Raw genomic sequence first — 21,042 nt, forward strand, 5'->3', positions numbered from 1 at the left:
CAGCAGGTTCATTTTCATGGCTTGCTATGAGGACTGGTCCCATACAAAAATATCAGTATTTGATCCATTGCAAAGTGTAGCCAGCCTAAAGGGGTAGTGTACACCTGGCGACATTAACCTGCCCAACATTCTGCTGTCGTAGTCCAGAAAACTGCTCACGCAGACTTCTTGTAAACTGCCTGTGACAGGGACTTATATAATGTGTACTTGCCTTTTAAACACATCATGTTGATTTTTTTTTTTTGCTGCCTTTAGTTGGGCGCTGCTTTATGCAGGCACGTGAGCTAAAATTTTCCAAGAGTTTGGAGAGCAAGGTCTGAATTAAAGCATCAATTTCTCTTCAGCAATAGAGATCTGCAAAAAAAAAATTTTATTAAGTAGATGATATTCTGTACCACACTGGGTGCACAAGGAGCTGGCTTCTAATTGTCTCTTAGTAAAATATTGTAGCCAGCAAAGACTGGAGACTTCATCCAATCAAACTGAGCTAATTTTTAATCCCATCTCGGGTGTCAAGTGTCACCTGTACTATATAGTCTCCTTACAATTTCAATGCATTTTTAATTTGCAGTAGATCATTGTAAGGGCTCAAGAAATACTTGAATGTACAATAACTATCTCTAAGGTTTCACTTGATCTCACCAAATTGATCTAGCCATGAATTTGTTTCTATCGGTTTGAGATGGGTGCTCTGTGTTTAAATGCTGTCAGTCAAGGAAATGGTGGTATCATTATGTTCTGAAGGAAGCACAGTGTAACATTGAAGGTTCCTATTTGTTCTTTGGGCATGTGGCCAGTTATTTCTTTACAAATGTCCATGTTCTTTCATCTCCCTCCAAAGCATTTTGTTTTCGCTGTAACCATGGACCTTGTGATTCAGCAAGTTTCCTGTTGCTGTTTAAAGTTGTACTTTTTTTTTAAAACTTCCACAAATGCTCGGTTATAGTATTGCTGTCATTGGGTGTTGGAAATTAATTATTAATTGGGAGGAAAAGAGAACATTTGGTTACTGGAGAATATTAATGAATACAAAAATACAGGGTTAATGCAACACAAATATCATATCTTTCAGTGGGCCAGGGCTTGATAAATACATTCCAGGAAATGGATTTGTGGCTAAGCTACTGGTACAGCAGGTTGAATTATCAAATAATAGTGTGTCCAGGAAAGGCCAAATCTGGGTTATATCTTGTAATTCTACACAATAGGTTGTCTGGGTGGAAGGGAGAGATTCTTAGTTTCAACTGAATCATCTGATGAAGACACCAAATGAAAATGTATTTTTGTTTTTTTTTCCCCCTCGCCCCTTCCTCTGACACTAAAGGGCCATGAGTGTGATGATGCGATTCTTGCACATTTGTCCTGTTAGCACGAGAGTAGACTGGCTGTCTGAAAACACCATGTTGTCAGGTGGCCAACTCAATTTCTTCCATGTCTTCACCACTTTCATTGATAGTGGTACGTGTTTTGTATCTTACAGATTTATTGTGGTGGGCATACTTCAAACATTTTGCCATTTAAGTGCATAAAAGTTTGTATGCTCATCATGATGAACTTGTTAATTATATATCCATTCTTCTGATAGGGGTCCTGTGTCTGTTGCTCGGAATATAAGCAGGCTTTTGCATTGGGAAAGATAGTGTCTGAACCCAGCTGCGTAGTATGTGGAAGAGTTTGACAAATTGAATGCAAATTCTGATGATTTTCACACAAACTAAAGTGCATTAATTGAAAAAGAAAGTAACCACAATGCCATTTTGGGGTCACCAGTAATTCTCTCAATCTTTAAAAATAACTTCTGGAAAGGTAATACACTCGAATACCTCTTTATACTTGTATAATAGTTATGTGACTGGACTAGTAATCCAGAGAATGAGAGTTCAAATCCCACCACAGCAGGTTGAGAGAAAAGCAGAAAACGCTGGCAATCTCCAGGCCAGGCAGCATGTGTGGAGAGGAAGCAGAGTTAACGTTTCGGTTCGACGACCCTTCGTCAGAACTGCTGAATGTTTAAAAAGAGCATGTTCTTGAACACTGAAAGGGGGAGGGGAAGAAACAACAAAAGGGAAGGTCTGTGATAGGGTGCAAGGCAGGAGAGATTAGAGACAAAAGGGATGATGGGCCAAAGGTTGAGAATTTGAATTCATTTTTTTTTTAATCTGGAAATAAAAAGCTGGTATAGTAAAAATGACATGCTGTTGGATTGTTATTAAAGATCCAACTGTGAAGGGTTACATTATGTGGATGGCTTGTATTGCCTTGAATATAGATGATTCAGGGATGATCTAATTATGGTGTTTAAGATCATTAAACAATGTGAAATGGTAGAGAGGAACTATTACCCCTGGTGGTGTCCAGAACAAGGGGGCATCACCTTTTTAAAATGAGAGCTAAGCCGTTCAAGTGTGATGTCAGGAAGTGCTTCCTGACGAGTAGTTGAAACCTGGAAAACACTCTCTTTCTTTTAAAAAGCTGTTGCAGCAAACTGCTCCAAACATTCAAGAAGATGGCCCACCACCACATTCTCACAACAACTCGGGATGGGCAATAAATGCTGCCCTTGCCAGCAACACACACAGCTCATGGTCTCTCTTTTTGAAGAGCCATCAATACAAATTTACAAGGACCCATTTCTTTCATTGGAATGCCAAGCCCAGATGAAAGTTAATTTGTGAATTGGAACCATTTACACCATGCACCTCAGCTGGCAGTATATTTTACACAAGAAAAACAGTCTTGCTCACATCTGTTTGAGTCCAGAGAATAGCAACGAGAGCAAAAATATATAATTATTTAAAATGTTTTTAAATAGCTTCAAGAATAATGAGTGAATTGATATCCAAACAGACCGTGCCAGCTGCAAGTGAGAAAATAGTTTTTTTTAAACCAAGAAAGCTACATTTTTAGCTACTTATTTAGTTGCAGATCATTTTGGAGATGACCATGATATAGACACTCCTGTAATTTTTGACTCTCAGTAACTATATTGAACATTTCTGCCTCTGGTTCATGTGTAAACAACAATAGGAGAAAGCAAGGTGTGCTTCCCAGTACTCCAGTCATGCCTTTCAGTTGATTTGGTTGCTTGATGCTGAGAACCATTGATCCTCCGAGTCGAGGGAAAAAAGTCATTTATAAAAAAAAAAAAAAAATTCCTTTTGACATCTGGGTTGAAACATTCACTTTCAGCTTAAATCCCTAATGTTTTACAAATTGTGCGTTCAAGTAAATGCAGTAGGAACTGACAGACCCACATTGCACGTTACTGAAATCCTACAGAGCATGCTGACTCGTCGGTGACCAATCCCTTTTGGTTGGAAACTGGGTCACCTTTATTAATTCTGCTCCCAAGTTGTGAATAGCTATTATGGAGTCCCACAGGAATTCTGAGTTAGATTTTTTTAAATCTCTGAATTCTGATATTATACCAATGTATCTCTTCTCCTTGCGTGCCGCCCCCCCCACCCCCCCCCCTCCTAACACACCCTTGGCAGCTCCATTAATTTGTATTTAATAGGAAATAACTTGAGAATTAAAAACAAGCTATTTTAAAAGTTGTGTGGCAGTAAGAGTTGAGGTTCCTGTCTCAGCAAATATTAAAATTAAGAGGAAATATAATTAAGGAATCCTCTTCTGCAGATTTTTAAATTTTACCTGCTTAATGCTGGTTTGAGATTTTTGTAACTACTTGAAGAATAATACATGTCATTTTGTAAAATTTGTTTTCTGGATGTGGATGTTGCTGGCAAGACCACATTTATTACCCATCCCTATAATTAATGGAGAACAGTATGTTTGCTTGTTTAGAAATTTAATGTTGCACAGATGAGTGTTATGTTGCCAGCTTTATTCATAGTGCACATAACCAGAATTCTCAATTATTTTTACAAAGGTGTTAATTTGTCTACAGCCACTATTATTTGGGGTGTGTCAGTTGGCATATTATCCAGCTCCATGATGTCTCCATTGGTGCTTTCCTTAAAATTAATATTCAGCCTTTTTTTTTAAATGGACAAAACCATTCTGATTTTTAATTTTGATTCACTTGTAAGTAATTGAGGTTTTGCTGTGGAGCCATATATTAATGCAATGGAAGAACACACCTTCCCTTTCTTACTCCCCTTTTCCGTCTTCGCTCAAGTTGCCCCTCGAGGTCCTGGCTGAGGTTCATTAAAATAAATATACACAAAGGAATAGAGTTTCCACTGTGGGTGCAATCTGAGTAAAAATTGCATTCGTTGTTACGCCTCCAGTTTCTGCTCAAACTCACTTGCATAATAACAAATGTAAAATCTTCCATGAACTAGCACAATCTGGCAGCGTTGAATGTTTAAGGTGGTGGATGGGGTGCTGATCAAGCTGGCTGCTTTGTCCTGGATGGTGTCGAGTATCTTGTGTTGTTGGAGCTGCACTCATCCAGGCAAGTGGAGAGTATTCCAACACACTCCTGACTTGTGCCTTGTGGATGACATTTGGAAGTCAAGTGAGCCACTTGCTGCAGAATACCCAACCTCTGACCTGCTCTTGTAGCCACAGTATTTGTGTTTCTGGTCAGTGGTGACCTCATGTGATTGGTGGGAGGTCACCACTCAATCAGTGGAAACAATCTGTTTCTATCAACTATCCAATTCAATCATCATTTTAAACAACACTACCAATTGATCTCTTGATCGTCTCTGTTCTAATGACAACTGATGCAGCTATCTCTGTAATTTTTGTGTTTTGTCAACGAACGATGAAAGAAACTTGGGACAACCTGAAGTTTTATTAAACCTTGTTGAGGGTGGTTGGCACGGTGGATTAGAACCGCATTGGAATGTCAGGCTAGATAAGGCTGAAGTGGGCCTTGAGCCCCCAACTCTCTCTCTCTCTCTCTCTCTCTCTCTCTCTCTCTCTCTCTCTCTCTCTCTCTCTCTCTCTCTCTCAGGTGAGAGTGCTACCAACTGAGCCCAGCTAATATTAGTACATTCAGTGTTTTCAAAAGCCTTATTTAAACTAAAGTAGTAGTTTTGAGCATAACTCTAATAACCTTGGCAGCAGCAAGATGGTGCTTTTAGGACCCAGTGGAAACTCTCAACTGTGCTCCCCATGCCTCCCTTATCAATTTGTGTGTTGTTAATTATTAAAGATGAAATAGCAGCGCAATTGGAAAGCAGTGACAGGATCGGTCCAAGTCAGCATGGATTTATGAAAGGGAAATCATGCTTGACACATCTTCTGGAATTTTTTGAGGATGTAACTAGTAGAGTGGACAAGGGAGAACCAGTGGATGTGGTGTATTTGGACTTTCAAAAGGCTTTTGACAAGGTTCAAAATAAGAAATTGGTATGCAAAATTAAAGCACGTGGTATTGGGGTAATGTACTGATGTGGATCGAGAACTGGTTGGCAAACAGGAAGCAGAGAGTCGGGATAAACGGGTCCTTTTCAGAATGGCAGGCAGTGACTAGTGGGGTGCCGCAGAGCTCAGTGCTGGGACCCCAGCTATTTACAATATGCATCAATGATTTAGATGATGGAATTGAGTGCAATATCTCCAAGTTTGCAGATGACACTAAGCTGGATGACTGTGAGCTGTGAGGAGGATGCTAATAGGCTGCAGGGTGACTTGGACAGGTTAGATGAGTGGGCAAATGCATGGCAGATGCAGTATAATGTGGATAAATGTGAGGTTATCCATTTTGGTGGCAAAAACAGGAAGGCAGAATATTATCTGAATGGCAGCAGATTAGGAAAAGGAGGTGCAATGAGACCTGGGTGTCATGGTACATAAGTCATTGAAAGTTGGCATGCAGGTACAGCAGGTGGTGAAGAAGGCAAATGGTATGTTGGCCTTCATAGCTAGGGGATTTGAATATAGGAGCAGGGAGGTCTTACTGCAGTTCTACAGGGCCTTGGTGAGGCATCATTTTGTTCAGTTTTGGTCTCCTAATCTGAGGAAGGACGTTCTTGCTATTGAGGGAGTGCAGCGAAGGGTCACCAGACTGATTCCCGGGATGGCAGGACTGACATATGAGGAGAGAATGGATGACTGGGCCTGTGTTCACTGGAGTTTAGAAGGATGAGAGGGGATCTCAAAGAAACATATAAAAATCTGATGGGACTGGACAGATTAGATGCAGGAAGAATGTTCCCGATGTTGAAGTCCAGAACCAGGGGACGCAGTCTAAGGATAATGGGTAAACCATTTAGGACTGAGATGAGGAGAAACCTCTTCACTCAGAGTTGCGAACCTGTGGAATTCCCGACCGCAGAGAGTTGTTGATGTCAGTTCATTGGATATATTCAAGAGAGAGTTAGATATGGCCCTTACAGCTAAATGGATCAAGGGGTATTGAGAGAAAGCAGGAAAGGGGTACTGAGGTGAATGATCAGCCATGATCTTATTGAATGGTGGTGCAGGCTCGAATGGCCTACTCCTGCAGGGGAAATGATGTGCAGTTGCAGATTAGTTTGCAACATCAGAATGGCAGTCTTTTGTACCCACTTAGTGATTCTAGTTATTTGTTTAACTTCATCTCTACAGACTGTTTTCTTTTCAGTGTAGTTACATTTTTCTTTAGCTATTTGATTCCAAGCCAGAATAATAGCAATGACAAGAATGCTGCATTTAGCACAACTTCAAAAAGGCTATGAATTAGCTGCGTTCTACCAGGAATGATTACAAACATAGCAAGGCCAAAAATGCTGATGGCCTTCAGTCCATACATAGTAAACGGCATTGAGGTGCTGACCACAAACTGTGTTGCTGGGTAAAAATGCTGCGAGAATGGTAAGTTTTTAAATGTGGAATTTTGTACCTCAAATGCCTTTATTCAGAACATCCAATAGAGAGTCGGGATAAATGGGTCATTTGCCGGTTGGCAAACGGTGACTGGTGGGGTGCCGCAGGGATCAGTGCTGGGACTTCAACTATTTGCAATCTGTATTAATGACTTAGATGAAGGACAAAGTGTACTGTAGCCAAGTTTGCTGACGATACAAAGATGGGTGGGAAAGTAAATTGTGAGGAGGGAACACACAATCTGCAAAGGGATATCGACCGGCTAAGTTAGTGGGCAAAAATTTGGGAGATGGAGTATCATTTGGGAAAATGTGAGGTTATCCACTTTGGCAGAAATAATAGAAAAGCAAATTAAAATTTAAATGGAGAAAAATTGCAAAGTGCTGCAGCACAGACACCTGGGGGTCCTTGTGCATGAAACACAAAAAGTTAGTGTGCAGGTACAGCAAGTGATCAGGAAGGCAAATGGAATGTTGGCCTTTATTGCAAGGGGGATAGAGTATAAAAGCAGAGAAGCCCTGCTACAGCTGTACAGAGTATTGGTGAGGCCACACCTGGAGTACTGCGTACAGTTTTGGTCTCTGTATTTAAGGAAGGATATACTTGCATTGGAGGCTGTTCAGCGAAAGTTCACTGGGTTGATTCTGAAGATGAGGGGGTGGACTTATGAGGATAGGTTGGGCCTATACACATTGGAGTTCAGACGAATGAGAGGTGATCTTATTGAAGCTTAAAAGATAATGAGTGGGCTTGACAAGGTAGATGCAGAGAGGATGTTTCCACTCATGGGGGAAACTAAAACTAGGGAATGTAGAATATGGGGGTTCCCATTTAAAACTCCGATGAGGAGGAATTTGTTCTGAGGGTTGTAAATCTATGGACTTCTCTGCCCCAGACAGCTGTGGAGGCTGGGTCATTGAGTATATTTAAGGTGGAGATAGACAGATTTTTGAGCGATAATGAAATCAAGGGTTATGGGGAGTGGGCAGGGAAGTGGAGCAGAGTCCACGATGAGATCAGCCATGATCTTGTTGAATGGCGGAGCAGGCTCGAGGGGCCTAATGGCCTACTCCTGCTCATATTTCTTATGCACTTTTGAAAGAGGAGTCTTGACTGTCTACAGTTCTTTCAGAAATGTTTCAATGCCTCCTGTATATAACAATTAGTTTGAAGTTCAGTAACTGTTGTATAGCCAAACACAGCAGCCATTATACACACAGCAACATCCCACATGCAGCAATCTGATAAGTGATCAATTAATCATTTTTCTGGTTTCGGAGGACTGTTTGGATGTCTTGGTTGGGCTGTCTGTGTATAGTACCTAATCCATACTGAAATTACAGTTCTCACTCTTAAAAAATCAACGTTGTTCATGAGTTGTACATCCCATGTCTGAAATATTATCAATGTATGCCAGGATGTCTTGTTTAGCCTCTGACGGAACAGAATCCACCATCCGCTGAAACATGACATGCATTCTTCATCCCAAAAGGCGTGACAGTAAACACGTAATGCCTGACCATGCAGTAAACTCAAGTTGACCAAGCCATGGCAGTACCTGCCAAAGGCCGGTTTCCAAGTCTAGTCATTGGATATTTGGCATGGGAAGCTTCTTGAGGATGGTTTCTACGTAAGGAATAGGGTAGGAATCCGCAAATGTCAGGTCATAGATTATTCTTACATTCTATGCAGAATAATTGATTCAGTGTCCAGTGTCTCCTGAATTTTGTTGAATTTGCGTTCCATTATAGAATGGCATAGGGTGTGTGCATTGGTGCACTGGATTTGAGTTGCCTATGTTTACCCATGGACAAACTATTTCATGTAACCTGGCTTGCCTGAGAACACTGCTTGAAATCTTAGCAACATCTTCCCAGTTTATGGTTTCTGTGTGGGACATAACTGAGTTAATAGAATAATCAAATCTGATAAGGGATCTAGTTTTCTCTCAGATTAAAGATCTAGAACTTTAATCTTGCAGAGTCTTGCTGACATTAATTTGTCTCTGGCTCCACATGGACTACTCAATTGGAACAAAGCAGACTGAGGAGTACTTAAAAAAAAAAAAAATGTTTTAAATAGGGTGAAATTGAAAACATGGTCAATTAATTGTATATGCAGAGACTGGATATCATATTGGATTGTGCAGCCACCTAAGAAGTCTTAAGAGTGGAAGCAAGTCTTCCTTGATTCTGAGGGACTGCCTATGATGAGATGACGATACAGACAAAGACCATAGATGCATGTATTGAATTGAATGGCTTTGCCCCTTCCTCTAAATGTCTGCATAACTTCTCTATTTTGGTGCTGTTGAATCTTTTTTAAAAGAGCTAGGCCATTTTCTGTAAGCAAATCCGTTTCTTTATCCCTGTATAAGAACATAAGAAATAGGAGCAGGAGTAGGCCATCTGGTCCCTCGAGCCGGCTCTGCCATTCAAAAAGATTGATTTCTCTTCTACCTCAAGTCTACTTTCCTGCTACATCTCCATATCCTTTGACTCCCTTCGCGACCAAAAGTTTATTGATCTCCGTCTTGAATATATTCAATGACTGAGCATCCAAATGCCCTTTGGGGTAAAGAATTGCAAATATTCACAACTCACCTAGGTAAAGAAATTTCTCCATCAGTCCTAAATGGCAGAACCCTTATCCTAAGACTATGACTCCTAGTTCTAGATGCTCCAGCCGGGGGAAACATCCTCCCTACATCTACTCTATCAAGCCTTCTAAGCTCTCTTGTTTCAAATGAGATCACCTTTCATTCTTCTAAACTCCAGAGAATATAAGCCCTTTCTACACCATATCTCCTCTCATCATAGAAATCAATCTATTGAATCTTCGTTGCATCCCCTCTAAGGCATGTATACCTTTCCTTGGGTAAGGAAATCAAAACTGTACACCGTACTCTACATGGAGTCTCACCAAAGCCTTTAAATAATTGCAACAAGATGTCCTTACTCTTGTACTCCAAAACCCTTGCAATAAAGGCTCATCATAGGCAGTCCCTTGGAATCGAGGAAGACGTGCTTCCACTCTAAAAATGAGTTCTTAAGTGACACTACAGTCCAATACAAGAATCACAGTTTCTGTCACAGGTGGGACAGAGAGTCGTTGAAGGAAAAGGTGGGTGGGACTAGTTTGCCGCACGCTCCTTCTGCCTGCGCCTGGTCTCTGTATGCACACAGCGACGAGACTCGAGGTACTCGGTGCCCTCCTGGATGCTCTTCCTCCACTTAGGGCGGTCTTTGGCCAGGGACTCCAGGTGTCGGTGGGGATGTTGCATTTTATCAAGGAGGCTTTGAGGGTCTCCTTAAAACATTTCCTCTGCCCAACTCAGGCACGCTTGCCGTGAAGGAGTTCAGAGTAGAGCGCTACTTTAGGTTTCTTGTCAGACATGCGAACAATGTGGCCCGCCCAGCGGAGCTTGTCGAGTGTGGTCAGTGCTTCGATGCTGGGGATGTTGGCCTGATCGAGAACACTGACGTTGGTGCGTCTGTCCTCCCAGGGCATAAAGGCTAACATTCCATTTGCTTTCCGAATTGCTTGCTGTACCTACATGTTGCCTTTTTTGTGAAAGTATGTACTGTGAAGCAAGCCAATGTTGTGATGCATCTTGAACAAAAAAAGCTTGCTATTGTCACAGGCACACACCACACACATCAACCAGTGCGATTGTATATTCTTTCCCAGAAAGCTGGGTCAGAAAACTACAGTTTAAAATTGATGAGACGTGGCATAACTTCTGAAATTTCTTATCTGAAATGAGGCTGATCTGAGTGTCATAATCAGCGCATACCTTTTTTAAAAATAATAGTGCATGAAATAGGGAAATAAATCTAAGGGAAGAATGGAAGAAAATTAAACTGTTTCTGATTTCTGATGAAGTAAGATGGGACGTTTTTGAGATGCTGCTGCAAATGGCTACATTGATAGCTATGAATGAGAGTTTGTGAAATCGGCTGTCTGCCAGAACTAAACTCAACCTCTATTCTGGTATGCATCAAGCATTTGAGAACACAAATATTTTTACTGAAAAATCTGACCCTCTAGCTGCAAAATTGCCTGGAAGAAGTGGTGAAACTAATCTGGTATGAACGTGGTTATTAAATTGGGTAGCTTTAATTGTAGTATGGGTTTGCTAAATGGGTGGATGGTATTTCTAATTGTTTTCTTTTAATTCCAGCTTCTGATTCCTGGAGATTTCCCAGCTAAGAAACCTTGGATGTGCTCTGATAAATGGGAATCTACCAGCTGATGCCATGGCCCAGATATCCAATAGAAATGGGTTCAAGCAGTCTGCCCCTGCAACAGTTGGGCACTCTGGGAAACGAGCTGTTGGCAAAGAAGAAGCCTTGCAAATGGAGGCTGAAGCCTTGGCTAAGTTACAGAAGGAGCGAAGCCAGAGTCTAAAAGATCATCCAGTGAAGTCTGCCAGTGGTGCATTTCGGAAAGCTCCAAGTACCATACAGGATTATGATCTCATTCACTTCCCAGAGGCAGAGAGTTCAAAGAAACAAGCTGCTGAGGCTCTGTCCGACCTCGATATAGAAAAACTGACTTCGGCTGAACTGGAAAAATTGCTGTTGGACAAAAACTTTGGCCCTAAAAAAATAGTCCGACCACACACTGTACCAAATACTCCCCTCGTAAGCCCATCATTCTCGAGCCAGTTTTACAATCGACCACCTTTCTCGGGGGGACAGTGGACAGGTGGGTTACGGAGGCCGATTGTCCAAACGACTGGTTACCATGCCACACCTGTGACATACTCTAAACAGCCTGATCCATTTCAGAATGGCTTTGGTCCTGCACAGTCTTCATTCCGACCCTCGGAGCCTGTTTATGTTGGCCTTCGTGCACATCAGTACATGTCTTTCCCACTCCAGTCTGCTGCACCTGTTTATTCAACAGTCACACCTGAGCTTGCAAAACTATATGATAAAATAGCCAGCACGTCGGAATACTTGAAAAATAGTAAGTCGAGCAATGATTTGGAATTGGCCAGCACTATGGCTCCTAAGCTGCCAGTATGTGAAAACTCGAGTGATGTTAGCAAGTTTGACTGGTTGGATCTTGACCCACTCAGCAAGGCGAGGATCGACAACCTGGAGCTCTCGCACAGTGCAACAGAGACTGAGCAGAAAGTCGATGCAGGTGCGGCGGCTGGGGATCCTTGGGAGCAAGTGCTGCAAAAGCAGTCTCCGTCAGAAAGCAGCCAACCTGATGTGGTGAAGAGTGAGGGGGCATCGTTGAAGCAGCCAAGTGGGAAATCTGGAGCTTCAGTTACACGTAGTTTATCTCTCAACTTACGCTCCACAAGTTCACAACTTTCTCACAGAGCGCAAGGACCGAACGCTGAGATTTCACAGGTACGAGGGGTTTATCCTTTGCGACGGAAACTTGCACTGTACCTTGCGCAGTGTTCCATCTTTTTGTTCATTAACTGATAGGCAAGCTGGACTGTTCTCTGGACTGTATATTGGAATACATTTTTCAGAGTGCTGTAAAGTACAGTAGCATTCAAACACTGAATTGTGGTATATCTTGGCTTGGCGGGGCAACAAAATAGATTACTTTTCTTTAGCTTCTATTATGTATGAATTGCAGCATTTTGCCTATGGTCGATGCATAGAACTAATTCCTGATGCAGTGTTTGTAACACTATTTTGGGACCTGAACAATCTGAATAATTTGCACCTAATCTACTTAAACCAGTTTATGGGGGAGGGCAGTGGCATTTACAAAGCTGCTAAAGATGCTGCATATCATGTGCTCGTGCCTCCTTTTTATTCTGCATTCAAGATGCCCAATATTGTACTGTGTTGTGGCTGTTTTGTATCTATGCTCCTTTTCTTCATTGAAACCACTTGATAAACCCTGGAGCGGTTTCAACTTCAGCTATGAAATTAGAAAGCAACCATTTGTGTGTGTTTATTTCTATTTTCAATTTCTTTTTGCAGCCACCCTGTGCCATTACAAGCCAGCAATCCCTAGCCTAGAAAGTAGACTAGTAAACTACTCACGGGCGCCTCTAATTGTTGTGGTTGAATTTGTTGCCAGAAGCAGCTTGGGCTAACTTTTTTTTTAATGCATTTGCTTTCTGTTTGCTTTTTGTGGCAGTATGGGCAAGAAGGTGTACTTGGAAAGAGCAGATTGTTGTCATAAACATCTGTCCTACCATTCTGACTGTGGTATGTGTGAGTTTGTTGTGAACACCAAACTTGTCATCTCTGTAGCACTCATGAGCTGGCTTTCCTCCATTGCCATTTTTTTGTTCAGTATAGCAGCTGCCATGCAAGCCTGCCATTTAAATTCAGGCTACTCTAAAATAACAGAGGCCGGGCATGCCTTCACAGCAGAAAATGCCAGCGTGTAAGGTGATTTGACGTGCAGCCATTGCAGGTTGGCAGTCTAGTAAGTAACAGGTTGTTGGCCTGTAAGGGCTTATCTTGATCTGGGGAGGTTCGCAGTTGCTGTAAAGTTGTTTTTGGCTTGAGTTGTCCTGTTTCTAGATTTACCCCATAGTGTGGTTGGGGGGGAGTGGAGGGGAGAGGGGGGGGGGGGTGGTGAGTCTGGCACAGAAGCAGTTCTGCAATATTAATGGGATTTACGTGGCTTGGTAAAACTGCGCTTTGGAGGAATTGATAGGAATATGTTTTACATTCTTTAAGTGTGACCTCTTGCATTTTCTAATGTGACCCCACCAGAGATGGAATTGAGAAACTGCTCCAGCATTTCCTGACTAATGATGCACACATTGACGTCCGACAAACATTCTTTTCAGCAAATGTGAGCTCTTGTTCAGCAAGCACATTTCCTGTTTTGTTAAAACTGCTGGAGTTGACTTCAAACTGCTCAGGAAAACAACAAAAAAATGTGCTTTGAAAGTAGTTCCAAGCAACTGAATTGTTTTTATATTCGTCTTTTCCACAGTTGATCCAAAGTGTCTAATTTCCTCTCGTTAGCATTTTTAGCATTCCTGAGCAGCAGCCAGCTGTTTTATTTTTCCCTCTTTGGGTGACACTGAAGTAGATACCATCAAACAATATACGGTTCAATGATCTCATTCCCTCGTGCCTTGAGATTTGAAATATGTTGTCAATTGTCCACAGTGCTGCTTGCAGAGTGGTTAATTACGAATTTTAAGTCTCTTTCCTGCAAACTTTATAAATTTGTCCTTAAGGTAACTGTTGCTGCTGGAAATGGAACCCTTTCATTTGTGCATTCTAGTGTCAAAATCAGCCACTTACCAGGTTAGTAGGCATAGTGTAGGCAGCTGTAGAGTCGAGATGCACTCCATTCTACCTCCATCTCAAAGAAATATCTCTTGCATCTGCCTTTCTGACCATACTTTACCTACTAGATTGGATTCAAAGCCAGATCCCTGAGTTCGAGGCAATGTTATTGTTCACATTGATACCCAATCCCCCCTTTTTCAAACCATTTTGAATTGGGAGGCAGAGGAGCAGAATCTTGCACAGTTTTCATCCGAATCTCAATCTGTTTTTTTTCTAATTTCCATTTTGCGCACTTACTTGTTGATTTTATCACATTTTGTAAGCATGCAGAATCTCCATTTCATTTCCAAGTGTGTACGTTAATGGACTTTATATGTTCTGGGTCTACTCAAGTGACCGTGATTTAGTCAACCCTCTTCTGATCAATTGATCTGATTTATAAGGCCCCTGTTTGCAAACTATTAATTTTGGTGAGTAATGCTTCACATTGGCACAGCATCCCATGCTAGTTAACTGGATCAAAACCAGGTAAATATTGTCTAATGTGACATTGAACAAGTGGTTAAACTATTCCGACAGCTTGCACTTGAAGTTCAACTTTTTTTGTAGATGAAATGAGTTGATAGTCGAGATTTCCATCAAATAGAAATATCTGTGTTATCCTCTTCTCACCTAAAGTCATCTACAGCCAAATTTCTAACTCATTTTGTACGACGGTGGGGAAGAAAAGGAAGCCTTGTTTGCAGTGAGCAGAACACAGCAAAGTTCCGCATTTAGCACTGCTTTTTAAAAACTCTTAAAGTGCACATTGAGAATGAGAAAGCATCTAACTGAAACACAGTCAGTAAACGTGTTTTCTAAAGCTAATGGTTCTCCGCTTGTAATTAATTTGATCTGCTTTTCAAAGACGGAGTAGTATACTGTGTACTGAATAACATACTATTCTGACACAACTGTGTTTAAACTGACCTTTCTCTTTAGGACCAGAAAGCCTCTTAATTTCTGTAAATAAGTACAACTGATAAATTGGCAGATGTAAATTTCCAGGTCATAAATATAAAAACAGTTTGAAAAAATTATTTTGACACTCCAGTTCCACATGCACCTAATTTTATATCTAAATGGAAAAGGCTCCCACTTAATCCTTGCTAGCTGTTTGATTGCTGACCGGACATTTTTAAACCTCCCCGCCCACTGTACTTAAAGGATTGGGCAGAAGTTCAATGTGACTATCTGTTATTACTTGCAAGAATAAAAGTGCTCTTCCAATACCCCGTTGCAAGATTGTTTAAAGAGGTGGGATTGGGTGTCAATGTGGAAGTTGGATGGACTGGTGAGACTTGGATTCTTTCACAAATGGGAATGTTGGAATTTGTCAATGGCCGCGATTTCGCCTCCCCGGCGAGTTGGTGGTGTGTAGGAAAGCTGCTCCTGACTCCATCCTGTCCTCCATACCCAATCTCCCGTTGATGGGGCTTGTTCAGCCCGCTCTGTGGGGTTCCTGCCCAATTAACAGGAAGCCGGTCTGATGACATCAGCTAGTTTCCTTAAAGGGGCTAAGTGCATATTGCTTTTGACAGTTGTGCTGTCAGTGTTCTGCAGCATTGAGCTGCTGCAAACACTGGCAAGTGCCGCACAGAGGTGCACAAATGCACGGCTGCACACAGGTGCTCTCATCACTTCTTCCAGATGCTTCTGGAGGGAGTCACAGCATGCAGGGTGGTCCTCTTCACTTCCGGTTCCACATTGCACAGGAGGGCACAAGCAGGGATGCATCAGGAGGACCAGGCTGCAGTGGCGTACATCTTTCAACGATCTCAGTAGATCATGAAATATTACTGCAAGGCCACACACACACCCTCATCCTGATATGCCACTCATCAAATCCCCATCTCTGTCTTCCCTACTCACACCAACTTGCCTTGCATCTCCAACCATCCCTCTATCTACATTATCACTTTCCATCTCACTAGCCACTCCTCACACTCATCCTTGTCTAATCATGCCAACTGACAACACAAAAGGGTAGGTCCTTTAGCCAATGTTCATGTAAAGTTTACGTTGGTGTGTTGTCAAACATTGCAATCTTTATTTTCAGCATTTTGTGTTCTTGGACAGATTTGTGGGCTGCTTTGGAAGTGGCTTAGTGAGTTGTAGTAAATGGTGAAACATAAGCGTAGCCCCTGCAATGCTGATGAGTGTGAAAGAAATGGCTTGGGCATTGCAGGGATGCTTTATGGAGCTGGTGTGAGATGGTGCCAACCTGGCGTATCATGTGGCAGCCAGGGTGTAGATTGTCAAGTGAAGTCAATATGGCCATGGTGAGGCCATCCCTGGCCTCCTGGGCAGCAATATGGTCAGGTGCTGATGTCCTGTGCCGCATCAGTTGATTGTGGAGAAGGTTGGTGTGTTTAGTGATGTTGCGGCTAATCGTGGTGGGATTCTGAGGACCAAGACAAGATTTTTTTTTTCAAGGGCACAGATGCTGCTGGAATAGATGGCAGGTGAGTTTGGGATGACATAAGTGATCTGTCAATGGTGAGTGAGGTTGCTCCAAGGAGGTGACAGTGGATAAAGAGTTCATTGCAAACACTTCCATACTGCATACAGGTCAAAAGTTTTTCCAAATCATGAAGACTTCGGCTTCTGACATTGGAAAGTGAACAGCTGTGAAATGGTAGCTGTTATAGAAACATAGAAAATAGGTGCAGGAGTAGGCCATTCGGCCCTTCGAGCCTGCACCACCGTTCAATAAGATCATGGCTGATCATTCCCCTCAGTACCCCTTTCCTGCTTTCTCTCCATACCCCTTGATCCCTTCAGCTGTAAGGGCCACATCTAACCCTCTCTTGAATATATCCAATGAACAGGCATCAACAACTCTCTGCGGTAGAGAATTCCACAGGTTAACAACTCTGAGTGAAGAAGTTTCTCCTCATCTCGGTCCTAAATGGTTCTGGACTGCCCCCAACATCGGGAACATTCTTCCCGCATCTAACCTGTCCAGTCCCGTCAGTATCTTATACATTTCTGAGATCCCCTTTCGTCCTTCTAAACTCCAGTGAATAAAGGCCCAGTTGCTCCAGTCTCTCCTTATACGTCAGTCCAACCATCCCTGGAACCAGTCTGGTGAACCTTCGCTGCACTCCCTCAATAGCAAGAACGTCCTTCCTCAGATTAGGAGACCAAAACTGAACACACTATTCCAGGTGAGTCCTCACCAAGGCCCTGTACAATTGCAGTAAGACCTCTCTGCTCCTATACTGGAAGCAATACGGTGGAGGAGGATTTTCTGGAGTGCATAAGGGATGGTTTTTTAGACCAATATGTCGAGGAACCAACTAGGGGGGAGGCCATCTTAGACTGGGTGTTATGTAATGAGAGAGGATTAATTAGCAATCTCGTTGTGCGAGGCCCCTTGGGGAAGAGTGACCATAATATGGTGGAATTCTGCATTGGGATGGAGAATGAAACCGTTAATTCAGAGACCATGGTCCAGAACTTAAAGAAGGCTAACTTTGAAGGTATGAGGCGTGAATTGGCTGGGATGGATTGGCGAATGATACTTAAGGGGTTGACTGTGGATGGGCAATGGCAGACATTTAGAGACCGCATGGATGAACTACAACAATTGTACATTCCTGTCTGGCATAGAAATAAAAAAGGGAAGGTGGCTCAACCGTGGCTATCAAGGGAAATCAGGGATAGTATTAAAGCCAAGGAAGTGGCATACAAATTGGCCAGAAATAGCAGCGAACCTGGGGACTGGGAGAAATTTAGAACTCAGCAGAGGAGGACAAAGGGTTTGATTAGGGCAGGGAAAATGGAGTACGAGAAGAAGCTTGCAAGGAACATTAAGACGGATTGCAAAAATTTCTATAGATATGTAAAGAGAAAAAGGTTAGTAAAGACAAACGTAGGTCCCCTGCAGTCCGAATCAGGGGAAGTCATAACGGGGAACAAAGAAATGGCGGACCAATTGAACAAGTACTTTGGTTCGGTATTCACGAAGGAGGACACGAACAACCTTCCGGTTATAAAAGGGGTCGGGGGGGTCTAGTAAGGAGGAGGAACTGAGGGAAATCCTTATTAGCCGGGAAATTGTGTTGGGGAAATTGATGGGATTGAAGGCCGATAAATCCCCAGGGCCTGATGGACTGCATCCCAGAGTACTTAAGGAGGTGGCCTTGGAAATAGTGGATGCGTTGACAGTCATTTTCCAACATTCCATTGACTCTGGATCAGTTCCTATGGAGTGGAGGGTAGCCAATGTAACCCCACTTTTTAAAAAAGGAGGGAGAGAGAAAACAGGGAATTATAGACCGGTCAGCCTGACATCGGTAGTGGGTAAAATGATGGAATCAATTATTAAGGATGTCATAGCAGTGCATTTGGAAAGAGGTGACATGATAGGTCCAAGTCAGCATGGATTTGTGAAAGGGAAATCATGCTTGACAAATCTTCTGGAATTTTTTGAGGATGTTTCCAGTAGAGTGGATAAGGGAGAACCAGTTGATGTGGTATATTTGGACTTTCAGAAGGCGTTCGACAAGGTCCCACACAAGAGATTGATGTGCAAAGTTAGAGCACATGGGATTGGGGGTAGTGTACTGACATGGATTGAGAACTGGTTGTCAGACAGGAAGCAAAGAGTAGGAGTAAATGGGTACTTTTCAGAATGGCAGGCAGTGACTAGTGGGGTACCGCAAGGTTCTGTGCTGGGGCCCCAGCTGTTTACACTGTACATTAATGATTTAGACGAGGGGATTAAATGTAGTATCTCCAAATTTGCGGATGACACTAAGTTGGGTGGCAGTGTGAGCTGCGAGGAGGATGCTGTGAGGCTGCAGAGCGACTTGGATAGGTTAGGTGAGTGGGCAAATGCATGGCAGATGAAGTATAATGTGGATAAATGTGAGGTTATCCACTTTGGTGGTAAAAACAGAGAGACAGACTATTATCTGAATGGTGACAGATTAGGAAAAGGGGAGGTGCAGAGACCTGGGTGTCATGGTACATCAGTCATTGAAGGTTGGCATGCAGGTGCAGCAGGCGGTTAAGAAAGCAAATGGCATGTTGGCCTTCATAGCAAGGGGATTTGAGTACAGGGGCAGGGAGGTGTTGCTACAGTTGTACAGGGCATTGGTGAGGCCACACCTGGAGTATTGTGTACAGTTTTGGTCTCCTAACCTGAGGAAGGACATTCTTGCTATTGAGGGAGTGCAGCGAAGGTTCACCAGACTGATTCCCGGGATGGCGGGACTGACCTATCAAGAAAGACTGGATCAACTGGGCTTGTATTCACTGGAGTTCAGAAGAATGAGAGGGGACCTCATAGAAACATTTAAAATTCTGACGGGGTTAGACAGGTTAGATGCAGGAAGAATGTTCCCAATGTTGGGGAAGTCCAGAACCAGAGGTCACAGTCTAAGGATAAGGGGTAAGCCATTTAGGACCGAGATGCGGAGGAACTTCTTCACCCAGAGAGTGGTGAACCTGTGGAATTCTCTACCACAGAAAGTTGTTGAGGCCAATTCACTAAATATATTCAAAAAGGAGTTAGATGAGGTCCTTACTACTAGGGGGATCAAGGGGTATGGCGAGAAAGCAGGAATGGGGTACTGAAGTTGAATGTTCAGCCATGAACTCATTGAATGGCGGTGCAGGCTAGAAGGGCCGAATGGCCTACTCCTGCACCTATTTTCTATGTTTCTATGTTTCTATACTCAAATCCCCTAGTTATGAAGGCCAACATGCCACTTGCCGCCTTCACTGCCTGCTGTACCTGTATGCCAACTTTCAATGACTGATGAACCATGACACCCAGGTCTCGTTGCACCTCCCTTTTTCCTAATCTGCCGCCATTCAGATAATCTGCCTTTATTTTTGCCGCCAAAGTGGATAACTTCCATTTATCCACATTATACAGCATCTGCCATGCATTTGCCCACTCATCTAACCTGTCCAAATCACCCTGCAGCCTCTTAGCATCCTCCTCACAGCTCACTGTCACCCAGTTTAGTGTCATCTGCAAACTTGGAGATATTACACTCAATTCCTTCATCCAAATCATTAATTTATATTGTAAAGAGCTGGGGTCCCAGCACTGAACCCTGCTGCATTCCACTAGTCACTGCCTCCCATTCCAAAAAGGACCTGTTTATCCTGACTCTCTGCTTCCTGTCTGCCAAACAATTCTCTGTCCACGCCAGTACATGACCCCCAATACCATGTGCTTTGATTTTGCACACAAATCTCTTGTGCTGGACCTTGTCAAAGGCCTTTTGAAAGTCCAAATACACCACATCCACTGGTTCTCCCTTGTCCACTCTAATAGTTACATCCTCAAAATTCCAGAAGATTTGTCCAGCTTGATTTCCTTTTCATAAATCCATGCTGACTTGGACCGATCCGGTCACTGCTTTCCAAATGCGCTGCTATTTCATCCTTAATAATTGATTCCAACATTTTCCCCACTACTAATGTCAGGCTAACCTGTTTTCTCCCCCTCCTTTTTTAAAAAAAAAAGTGGTGTTACATTAGCCACCCTCCAGTGCTTCGGAACTGATCCAGAGTCGATAGACTGTTGGAAAATGATCACCAATGCATCCACTATTTCTTGGGCCACTTCCTTAAGTATTCTGGGATGCAGACAATCAGGCCTCAGGGATTTATCAGCCTTCAATTCCATCAATTTCCCCAACACAATTTCCCGCCTAATAAGGATATCCTTCAGTTCCTCCTTCTCACTAGACCCACTGTCCCCCACTACATTCGGAACGTTATTTGTGTCTTCCTTCGTGAAGACAGAACCAAAGTATTTGTTCAATTGGTCTGCCATTTCTTTGTTCCCATTTATAAATTCACCTGAGTCTGACTGCAAGGAACCTACATTTGTCTTCACTAATCTACTTGTGCAGCTGTCAACAAGCCAAAGTAATGGAGAGTTGCTGAGAACCCGACTCCACTTACCTGCTGTGTTCCCCGAGGGACAGCAAACCCATCAAAAGTTCGGTAAAAT

General features: G+C 42.8%; 1 protein-coding gene across 2 annotated transcripts in view; it reads left to right on the forward strand.

Annotated features, from left to right (window-relative positions):
• The window catches only part of pik3c2a (phosphatidylinositol-4-phosphate 3-kinase, catalytic subunit type 2 alpha), a 142,762-nt gene that overhangs the window by 25,582 nt on the left and 96,138 nt on the right, over positions 1–21,042 (forward strand). For both annotated transcript variants that reach the window (XM_070899893.1, XM_070899894.1), the window contains exon 2: positions 10,967–12,152. In XM_070899893.1, the coding sequence (XP_070755994.1) occupies positions 11,043–12,152 (1,110 nt within the window). In that variant the 5' untranslated portion in view covers positions 10,967–11,042. The remainder of the gene's footprint in view (positions 1–10,966; positions 12,153–21,042) is intronic.

This window comes from Pristiophorus japonicus, chromosome 14 (assembly GCF_044704955.1).
Source record: "Pristiophorus japonicus isolate sPriJap1 chromosome 14, sPriJap1.hap1, whole genome shotgun sequence".
In the NCBI taxonomy this organism is placed as follows: Eukaryota; Metazoa; Chordata; class Chondrichthyes; family Pristiophoridae; genus Pristiophorus; species Pristiophorus japonicus.